At 40.9% G+C, this 11,418-nt stretch overlaps 1 protein-coding gene across 1 annotated transcript in view; it reads right to left on the bottom strand.

Annotated features, from left to right (window-relative positions):
* Nucleotides 1–7,423: 7,423 nt before the first annotated feature.
* The window catches only part of si:dkey-81j8.6 (STE20-like serine/threonine-protein kinase), a 43,256-nt gene continuing 39,261 nt past the window's right edge, over nucleotides 7,424–11,418 (bottom strand). Inside the window, exons 15-17 of the mRNA XM_060909304.1 lie at nucleotides 10,916–11,041; nucleotides 8,157–8,270; nucleotides 7,424–7,753 (exon numbers count right to left, since the gene is read on the bottom strand). Of these exons, the coding sequence (XP_060765287.1) occupies nucleotides 7,634–7,753; nucleotides 8,157–8,270; nucleotides 10,916–11,041 (360 nt within the window). The 3' untranslated portion in view covers nucleotides 7,424–7,633. The remainder of the gene's footprint in view (nucleotides 7,754–8,156; nucleotides 8,271–10,915; nucleotides 11,042–11,418) is intronic.

Genomic DNA, 11,418 nt, shown 5'->3' with positions numbered 1-11,418 from the left:
TATATATATATATATATATATATATATATAAATATAGTTATATTATTGTGGCCGACTCGTCAGTCAGTAAGTTCAGAGAACTGTAAAGCGGCTGTGGTAAGTTCCAAAATGAAGTTGAGTTTCCCTGCTACAGTCACGTGACCAACTACAGCAAATGAAGAAGGTTAAACTACAGTGAAAAAGGCGAAGTGAACCCGGTGCGCTTTTTGTTCACAATGCGCAGATTAGGCGAACCGTACCGTTGATTTTTAGCGAGCCATACTGAGACCACCTCCTGAGGTGGTCTCAGTTCGGTTCGCTTTAAAGGGGTCTGGGTACGGTTGGAGTGTTCACATATGCGCAAAAAATGCAGAGTCATCGATCTGAGTTCAGTTAGATGGCTGAAAGGGACCAAGTGTGAAAACACCCTAAATAAGCCCTCGGGCCCCGACTCTCGGGGGGCCCCTGGGCCAAGGGGTCCCAAGCAGTTGCCTGCCTTGCCTGTTCACAAGCTGCGCGTCTGAATACAAAGACCATAGCAGAAGACGCACACTACAATAAAACATTCAGTTTAACAGAAAACAAAGACTAAAGAAAAGACATAGAGGAGGGTACAGTTAAGATGTGTTAAGAAACCAGAAAAGCTCAGTTAGAAACAATGGCATTGTTCTGTAATAGTTGATTTTAAATACATTGAGAGAGAGGGTAGGGCGGCATGGTGGTGTAGTGGTTAGCGCTGTCGCCTCACAGCAAGAAGGTCCTGGGTTCGACCCCCGTGGCCGGCGAGGGCCTTTCTGTGTGGAGTTTGCATGTTCTCCCCGTGTCCGCGTGGGTTTTCTTCAGGTGCTCCGGTTTCCCCTACAGTCCAAAGACATGCAGGTTAGGTTAACTGGTGGCTCTAAATTGACCGTAGGTGTGAATGTGTGTGTGAATGGTTGATTGTCTCTATGTGTCAGCCCTGCGATAAACTGGCTGCTTGTCCAGGGTGTACCCCGCCTTTCGCCCAGTCAGCTGGGATAGACTCCAGCTTGCCTGCGACCCTCTAGAACAGGATAAGTGGCTACAGATAATAGATGGATGGATGGAATGAGAATGTATAAAAATCATAAATTTTGTCTTTTTGACATTTAGTACCAGTCTCAAATTAACTAGGGAACTTTGTAGCAGGCTAAAGGCAGACTGTAATGCATCTATCGCTGGCTGTAATGATGATGCCGTGGTGTAGACAATTGTATCATCAGCATGGAGGTGTACCTTTGCTGGGTCTAAACCTACACCAAGGTTATTTATATAGATAGTGAATAAGACAGGCCCCAGGAATGATCCCTGCGGCACACCTGTCTTCACTTCTAGTCATGTAGAATCATAATTATCTACAAATACACATCGAGTTCTCCCAGATAAATAATTTAAAAACCAATTTGGTGTAGTATCACTAAAACAATACACTGCAGACATTGTAACAGAAGGCCATGGAATAGAAGGATCACCACCTTTCATTTCATTATTAAAACATAATGAAATGAAATGTTTCAACATTAAAAAATACTATAAACAGTAATCAGTAAGCCATAATAAATGAAACAAAGTCAGTATTTGGTGTGAGATGACCCTTTGCTTTAAAAAAAAAAGTAGTCTCAGGTACAACGAGTGCAGTTTTATAAGCTGTAGGTCACACTCGCTTCTTAATTTTGCACCAAAACCCAGTATCCTTCATTATGTTTTCTTTTTTATTCTGAAAAGTGGTCTCTTATGTAATATGCTGCTCAGATACAACTTTTTTTTTCCCCCATAACATTTAATTTTGTTCTGGAAAACAAATGTTTGGAACTCTAAAATGCTTTTGTCCAGACTCGATAATGTAGAAGTCATAAAATAGAAATCCATAACAAAGTTTGTATGAAAAAAAAATAGGGTTCCTAAGACTTTTGCACAGGACTGTATAAACAACTAGAAGGGTGCTTTGTAAAGCACATACCTCCACCAAGCCACATTTCATCAACATCAAAATAAAATCACTTGAACCTAGGGTAATATTAAAGCTGTTCACCAAATTTCATCCAAATCCGTTCACTACTTTTTGAGTTATGCTGGGAAAAGACAAAAAACAAACAAACAAACCTGGATCCATATCCGGATTTGCATCAAAATCTAATCAATTGTTCCTTGGTCCATGGCTCACCTTTTCTCAAAAGTTCATCAAAATCCATTCACTACTTTTTGACTTACATTACATTACATTACATTACAGGCATTTAGCAGACACTCTTATCCAGAGCAACGTACAAGTGCAAAAGTCAGGTACAAGAAGTGCTGAACTTCTAGACAGGAAAGCCTCATCTCATCTCATTATCTCTAGCCACTTTATCCTGTTCTACAGGGTTGCAGGCAAGCTGGAGCCTATCCCAGCTGACTACGGGCGAAAGGCGGGGTACACCCTGGACAAGTCGCCAGGTCATCACAGGGCTGACACATAGGCACAGGCAACCATTCACACTCACATTCACACCTACGGTCAATTTAGAGTCACCAGTTAACCTAACCTGCATGTCTTTGGACTGTGGGGGAAACCGGAGCACCCAGAGGAAACCCACGCGGACACGGGGAGAACATGCAAACTCCGCACAGAAAGGCCCTCGCCGGCCACGGGGCTCGAACCCGGACCTTCTTGCTGTGAGGCGACAGCGCTAACCACTACACCACCGTGCCGCCCTAGACAGGAAAGTTCTAGTGCCAATTGAACAAGTGACAGAATAACACTTAGTGTAATATTCTGTTGAAGTACCAATATTCAACAAATAGCCAAGGAAACAAACCAACCATACAAATGAATTGACAAAGGAAAAAAAATCTCCAATGGCTAACCCCAGGCTAGACAGTGCACAGCCTGGGTTGGTCTAGACCGATGCACGGTTACACAGTTATGTTGGGAACAGACAAAAAATCCTGGGTCCACATACATATCCAGATTTGCATCAAAATCTAGTCAATTATTCCTTGCCCCATAGCTGCAAATTTCATCAAAATCCATTCACTACCTTTTGAGTTATGTTGGAAACAAACAGGCAAACACACGGAGGTGAAAACATAACCTCCTCCAACACAGTTGGCAGAGGTAATAATGACCAAAATGGCCACCAAAATCATTTTAAATGGGTGTAACTATTCCAGTGTCAAGTTCCTTGGAAGAAGTAAATAAATAAAGTAAATAAATCTTGAATTTTGTCAAAAAATAAAGGTTTAACTCAGGAATAAACCTGGACATGCTTTTTATAGGATAATAATCAACACCGTTTTCCCAATGACTGCACGTCCTGAATGGGTTTATTCCTCATTTGTAAACAATTACAATTTGTAATTTATTAAAAAATGCCACATTGTACTTTTAACATAATTTAGTGCTGCGGAACATCAATTGACAAGACAGGTCATGTTATACCACAGCCTGGTTAAATGCTCAAATCTGATTGGTCAGAAGGTGTGCATTACATAAGGAATAATGTACAGTACAGCAAGCTGGGCATTATTGCGAAATAAACCCCTACAGGGTAATGCAGGACTGCAATTTTAATATTTGTTGATCTTTCTGTTTATGTTGGTGGGAAAAATTATCACAGGTGAATAAAAACTAAACATAACATGGTGGGAATGTGTGAAAACGTTGACCAGTCAGTCAATAGATTTACCTACAATGAAACAAACAAACAAAAAAGACAGCAAACAGCATTTAATGTACATAAAGGCAGTTTTCGATGAGTCTGAGAATGAGTTTGGTAAAAAGTTAGTACTCATTACATAACACCTGTGTTGGATGAATACAGATACAAATGTCAAATTTAAATATATAACAATCAGCGAAGAGCCAGTCACAATGCACAACACAAATCAGCCTAAAAAGACAGAATACATTTGTGTTTATACAGCAGATAGTACGTGTAGCTAACTAATACACGAAAAATAAATGGTGATAGTGTAAACAGTGTCACTTCACAGAATTGAATGAGTATAAAATTGAAAATATCTCAGACTCAGTTTTATATGTTGCATTTTATGACACTTTATAAGAAACCTTTATTCAATTTTTCTATTTCCATCCCAAAACACTGGGTGTAATTACACAATAGAATCATTTAGCTATGTCAGGTAAGCTAGTCAAGCACCTAAACACACTAGGTAGATTTCCATTAACCTGCTTTTAATGCGTGATTTGAAATTGCAAGATAAAAAAAAAAACAGTGAGGGTTTTTTGACTCTGAATTTCAAGAAAAAAAAACCCTCCAAGGCGGCACGGTGGTGTAGTGGTTAGCGCTGTCGCCTCACAGCAAGAAGGTCCGGGTTCGAGCCCTGTGGCCGGCGAGGGCCTTTCTGTGCGGAGTTTGCATGTTCTCCCCGTGTCCGCGTGGGTTTCCTCCGGGTGCTCCGGTTTCCTCCACAGTCCAAAGACATGCAGGTTAGGTTCACTGGTGACTCTAAATTGACCGTAGGTGTGAATGTGAGTGTGAATGGTTGTCTGTGTCTATGTGTCAGCCCTGTGATGACCTGGCGACTTGTCCAGGGTGTACCCCGCCTTTCGCCCGTAGTCAGCTGGGATAGGCTCCAGCTTGCCTGCGACCCTGTAGAAGGATAAAGCGGCTAGAGATAATGAGATGAGATGAGATCTCAGGAGGTGGTTTTTCATAGACTTCAACAGCACAATATTTCATAAAACTGAAACGGAAACACGTTTTTTTTTTTTTTTTTTTCACATTTAGGTCACATGATATGCAATCAAAATCACTGTGCCAACACTTATCACGTCTTGGAGTTTTGTTGCGATGCTTAACTGGAATGACTATCGCAAGAGCAGAAAATCCATAACATCACTCAGTGGAAATGGACCATTCACAATTATCACAATTATTCGCGAACAAAAACACTACTAGTTTGCATAAAATGTCAGTGAAAACCCGCCGACTGTGTGAATGTTAGCCTGCTAGCTAGTTAGGTTGTTTTTTTGCTTTGTTTTTTTAAAACACTGTTTTCTCAGACTTTAGTTGTTGCCATTGAGCCACTCGTCAGCATGACCTGGGTAAACTACTGCATTCAAACAAGTCGTCACATTCAATATTACTTAACCTGTTTTTATTGTGTAATTAAAGCCAGTGTGAGTTGCTATGTCGTACGATGAAATTGGAAATTGGTAAACTGAATTTCACTTAAGCTCCGCCTCAAAACAGAGCATCCAAATGAGATCATATTAGAAATCATTCAGAAACACAGGGTAGGTGTTATTGTCCAAGTGGAAGTGATTGTCGTGTCTTTTTGACTTGCTGATATAAAATGAATGAGAGATTTGTGGGATATAAACAGTGCACTATCACTACGCAGGTGTGTGAATAGTTTTACCACAAACTAGAAATAAGAGAAAACTAAAGGTGCACAGTCGGTTATTTACATTCACTGTATAACACACATCTATATACAGATAAAGTATATATTTACGATATTTACATTATATTAGTGAAAGCCATCAATGGTGTGCTGAAGTTCACTGTAGGGTGAGGGATGTGGCATGATACTGACATCGGAATAAATTACGTCCTGGTGCAGTTATCGAAAGGGACATCGTCAGGGCTTCTATAATGCTGATCAGCTCCATTACTCACAGAACCATGTCCTGTTTGGACATTCCTTGTATTTTTAAATAAAACGTCCATTTTATATCAAACTTCTCATGTCTAGGTAAAGGATTGATAAATATGTAAAGAATGAAATGATTATTTTATAAATTAGTCAGTGTTATATGTTACTATGATAATGTTGGTGATCTGTTTGTCTCTGTCTCTCTATCAATTTTTGTCTCTCTCTGTTTATCTGTCTGTCAGGTTCTCAGTCTATAAACATATCAGTTTGGATACAGGGCGGCACGGTGGTGTAGTGGTTAGCGCTGTCGCCTCACAGCAAGAAGGTCCGGGTTCGAGCCCCGTGGCCGGCGAGGGCCTTTCTGTGTGGAGTTTGCATGTTCTCCCCGTGTCCGTGTGGGTTTCCTCCGGGTGCTCCGGTTTCCCCCACAGTCCAAAGACATGCAGGTTAGGTTAACTGGTGACTCTAAATTGACCGTAGGTGTGAATGTGAGTGTGAATGGTTGTCTGTGTCTATGTGTCAGCCCTGTGATGACCTGGCGACTTGTCCAGGGTGTACCCCGCCTTTCGCCCGTAGTCAGCTGGGATTGGCTCCAGCTTGCCTGCGACCCTGTAGAAGGATAAAGCGGCTAGAGATAATGAGATGAGATGAGATGAGTTTGGATACAGTATGTTTGGCAGTTTGTGGCATGGTGGTAGTGGGTAGCACTGTCGCCTCACAGCAAGAAGATTCTGGGTTCGAGCCCAACAGTGGACGAGGGCCTTTCTGTGCGGAGTTTGCATGTTCTCCCCGTGTCTGTGTGGGTTTCCTCCGGGTGCTCCGGTTTCCCCCACAGTCCAAAGACATGCAGGTTAGGCTAATTGGTGGCTTTAAATTGACCGTAGGTGTGAATGTGAGTATGAATGGTTGTTTGTCTCTATGTGTCAGCCCTGTGATGACCTGGCGACTTGTCCAGGGTGTACCCCGCCTCTCGCCCATAGTCAGCTGGGATAGGCTCCAGCTTGCCCACGACCCTGCACAGGATAAGTGGTTATGGATAATGGATGGATGTTTGTCAGTCTGTTTAATTTTATACCTATCTGTCTCTCAATCTTCTGTCTAAGTATCTGTCCGTCTCTGTCTATATTTGTCTGTCTGACTATCTTCTGTCTATCTATCTGTCTCTGTCTGACTGTACATCTTTCAATCTGTCTCCTTCTATTTCACTGTCTGTTTATCTGTCCATCTGTCTGTCACTTTATCTATCAGATAATTTTGTATATATCTGTCTCAATATTTCGTTCTTTCTTTCGGTTTCTGTTTTCATCAATCAGTTTATGTATTTGTCTGTCTACCGGTCTCCATCTAATTTTCTACATAATCTGTCTGTTTGTCCATCTTCATCTGTCTGTCTCTGTCAGTCTTTGCCTGTCTCCATCTGTCTGTCTCTGTCAGTCTTTGCCTGTCTCCATCTGTCTGTCTCTGTCAGTCTTTGCCTGTCTCCGTCTGTCTGTCTCCATCTGCCTCCTTCTGTCTGTCGGTCTGTCCATCTGTCTGTGTCCGTCTGTCCATCTCTATCTATCTATCTATCTATCTATCTATCTATCTATCTATCTATCTATCTATCTATCTATCTATCTATCTAGCTAGCTAGCTAGCTAGCTAGCTAGCTAGCTAGCTATCATTTGTCAACCCATCTGTTTCTTTTCATCTTTATACCTGTCTTTCTTTCTGTCTGTCACTATTATTTCTACTGTTCTAATGTTTATTTTAATGTTCAGATATATTGTTGTTTACTACCCAAACGTGAATATGATGTCTTATGAAAATGAGTTTACTCATATATGAGTATTGTCATGTATTTTGGAATTAATTTTGCTCATATCTCTCACTCCCACTTCACACTGGCTTCCGTGACAGTAATGGAGAAATGCAGCTCAGTGTTCTTGTCAGAAGAGACCACAGTTCCAGGTGATCTGAGTGCACTTAAATCATATATACAAAAACACATAAACACAAACTTATAAACACATGGACACTGAGTCTGAGTTGGTCAGTTAAAACTGATGTTTTGGAAGAATCTGGGACGGCGAGTGTATCGGGCTTCTGTTTCACTTCGTCTTCTTGTTCTTTCACATTCTCTCTTTTTACGAGCCAGGTCTTCTTCCAGTGCCTACACACACACACACACACACACACACACACACACACACACACACGATTATTAATATTAATGCAGCTGATTAGTGTTATGCCTACACTTCTATCTAACCCTAACCATATACTCAGGAACAAAAAGGAAGGCTTTTAACTCTTATTTTTTTATTTTTAAAAGCTGCAGAATTAAAATCCCACAAGATTTTTCAAAACGGTGAGATATCACTATCCTCCTAAATTCCTCGGTCTGTCTCCTGATGTCAGGCACAAGAGCAGATGTGTGTGGAGAAAAGACATGGAGGGAATGGGTTCCACATCTGCAAACACACTTGACTTAACCTTTAACCTCAGTTCTAACTGCCTCTAGATTTTTAATACTTTTTAAAATAGTATTATAAACATCTACTGCGTGTATTTACCTCTTTCCTGCAGGCCAGTTTATCTCTCCATTCATTCAGCTCGAGTGTGTGCTCATCTTCCAACCTTTTGATCTTCTTCTTCTCCATCTCCACCAGAACCTGCAGTTTCTCATTCTAAAACACACACACACACACACAGACACACACACACACACACACACACTATGAAATAACATAATGGAACATATATGGAATTATGTCGCAAACAAAAAAAAAATATGTTTAATATTTTAGATTCTTCAAAGTATCCAGCGTTTACCTTGATGATGTTTTGTACACTATTGGCATTATCTTACCCAGCTTCATGAGGTAGTCACCTGGAACGCTTTTCAATTAACAAGCATGCCTCGTCAAAAGTTAATTAGTGTACGAGTTTCTTACCACCTTAATGTCTCATCTCATCTCATTATCTCTAGCCGCTTTATCCTGTTCTACAGGGTCGCAGGCAAGCTGGAGCCTATCCCAGCTGACTACGGGCGAAAGGCGGGGTACACCCTGGACAAGTCGCCAGGTCATCACAGGGCTGACACATAGACACAGACAACCATTCACACTCACATTCACACCTACGGTCAATTTAGAGTCACCAGTTAACCTAACCTGCATGTCTTTGGACTGTGGGGGAAACCGGAGCACCCGGAGGAAACCCACACGGACACGGGGAGAACATGCAAACTCCACACAGAAGGGCCCTCGCCGGCCACGGGGCTCGAACCCGGACCTTCTTGCTGTGAGGCGACAGCGCTAACCACTACACCACCGTGCCGCCCCCCACCTTAATGTGTTTGAGTAAATTATAAAAAATACAGTAAACAGCCCTATTCCACAACTGTAGTAATCTATATTATGTCAAGAACCGCTCAACTAAGTAAAGAGAAACGACATCCATCATTACTTTAAGTGACTTTACTTTGAAGTGACTTTTAATTAATAAAAAATAAAGAAAAAACATCGAATAAGTTGGTGTGTCCAAACTTTTGACTGTACAGTGGTGCTTGAAAGTTTGTGAACCCTTTAGAATTTTCTGTATTTCTGCATAAATAGAACCTAAAACATCATCAGATTTTCACACAAGTCCTAAAAGTAGATAAAGAGAACCCAGTTAAACAAATGAGACAAAAATATTATACTTGGTCATTTATTTATTGAGGAAAATGATCCAATATTACATGTCCGTGAGTGGCAAAAGTATGTCAACCTTTGCTTTCAGTATCTGGTGTGACCCCCTTGTGCAGCAATAACTGCAACTAAACGTTTGCGGTAACTGTTGATCAGTCCTGCACACTGGCTTGGAGGAATTTTAGCCCATTCCTCCGTACAGAACAGCTTCAACTCTGGGATGTTGGTGGGTTTCCTCACATGAACTGCTTGCTTTAGGTCCTTCCACAACATTTCCATTGGATTGAGGTCAGGACTTTAACTTGGCCATTCCAAAACATTAACTTTATTCTTCATTAACCATTCTTTGGTAGAACGACTTGTGTGCTTAGGGTCGTTGTCTTGTTGCATGACCCATCTTCTCTTGAGATTCAGTTCATGGACAGATGACCTGACATTTTCCTTTAGAATTTGCTGGTATAATTCAGAATTCATTGTTCCATCAATGATGGCAAGCCGTCCTGGCCCAGATGCAGCAAAACAGGCCCAAACCATGATACTACCACCACCATGTTTCACAGATGGGATAAGGTTCTTCTGCTGGAATGCAGTGTTTTCCTTTCTCCAAACATAACACTTCTCATTTAAACCAAAAAGTTCTATTTTGGTCTCATCCCTCCACAAAACATTTTTCCAATAGCCTTCTGGCTTGTCCACGTGATCTTTAGCAAACTGCAGACGAGCAGCAATGTTCTTTTTGGAGAGCAGTGGCTTTCTCCTTGCAACCCTGCCATGCACACCATTGTTGTTCAGTGTTCTCCTGATGGTGGACTCATGAACATTAACATTAGCCAATGTGAGAGAGGCCTTCAGTTGCTTAGAAGTTACCCCGGGGACCTTTGTGACCTCGCCGACTATTCCATGCCTTGCTCTTGGAGTGATCTTTGTTGGTCGACCACTCCTGGGGAGGGTAACAATGGTCTTGAATTTCTTCGATTTGTACACAATCTGTCTGACTGTGGATTGGTGGAGTCCAAACTCTTTAGAGATGGTTTTGTAACCTTTTCCAGCCTGATGAGCATCAACAATGCTTTTTATGAGGTCCTCAGAAATCTCCTTTGTTTGTGCCATGATACACTTCCACAAACATGTGTTGTGAAGATCAGACTTTGATAGATCCCTGTTCTTTAAATAAAACAGGGTGCCCACTCACACCTGATTGTCATCCCATACATTGAAAACACCTGACTCTAATTTCACCTTCAAATTAACTGCTAATCCTAGAGGTTCACATACTTTTGCCACTCACAGATATGTAATATTGGATCATTTTCCTCAATAAATAAATGACCAAGTATAATATTTTTGTCTCATTTGTTTCACTGAGTTCTCTTTATCTACTTTTAGGACTTGTGTGAAAATCTGATGATGTTTTAGGTCATATTTATGCAGAAATACAGAAAATTCTAAAGGGTTCACAAACTTTCAAGCAACACTGTATATCAATGCCAACTAGATCCACTTTAGCACAAATATTGAAACTGTAAATAATTAGATGACTTTTTTTTCTGATTGCATTATAATGGACTTAGGTGTTGATAGAGAATTTAGATGGCGTGATGGTGAAATGAGTGCAGATTGATGAAAGTGTGTTGGTGTACCTGTAGCTGATGGAGCTCAGTGATGTTGCAGTCACACTGATCTTGCAGTTCCTTTAACTGGATCTCCTGATTCTCCTGCAGAGTTTTGAACTCCTGCTTCTGCCTGCTCTCCTCCTCAGACATAAACTGAGAGAGAGAGAGAGAGAGAGAGAGAGAGAACAAATCAGATACAGAGATCAAACCCCAAAAAGAGACAGCAGGAGAGATGGTGAGAGGAAATACAAAGCAGAGCGACCAGACCATAAAAAGAGAAACTAGGAGCCCAGATGAGACGATACACTAGACATTCACTGTAAATAACGCCTTACAGTCAAAAGGTCAAATGTGTGTTGCATTTAACGTGTTTACAAAATAATTTGATAAACTGCAAATTGTCATATGTTTGCATGCATTTCAATAATCTGATTATGACAAACCCTTAAAGGAGAACTGAAGGCAATTTTTTTATTATCAAAATTCTATTTACCTCATTTTATTAAATATAGAAATGCATTTTTGATAGC

The sequence above is a fragment of the Neoarius graeffei genome, chromosome 25, assembly GCF_027579695.1.
Source record: "Neoarius graeffei isolate fNeoGra1 chromosome 25, fNeoGra1.pri, whole genome shotgun sequence".
NCBI classification, from domain to species: domain Eukaryota; kingdom Metazoa; phylum Chordata; class Actinopteri; order Siluriformes; family Ariidae; genus Neoarius; species Neoarius graeffei.
Note: the sequence above shows the minus strand (reverse complement) of the source record. Positions and strands in the feature narration are given on the sequence as shown.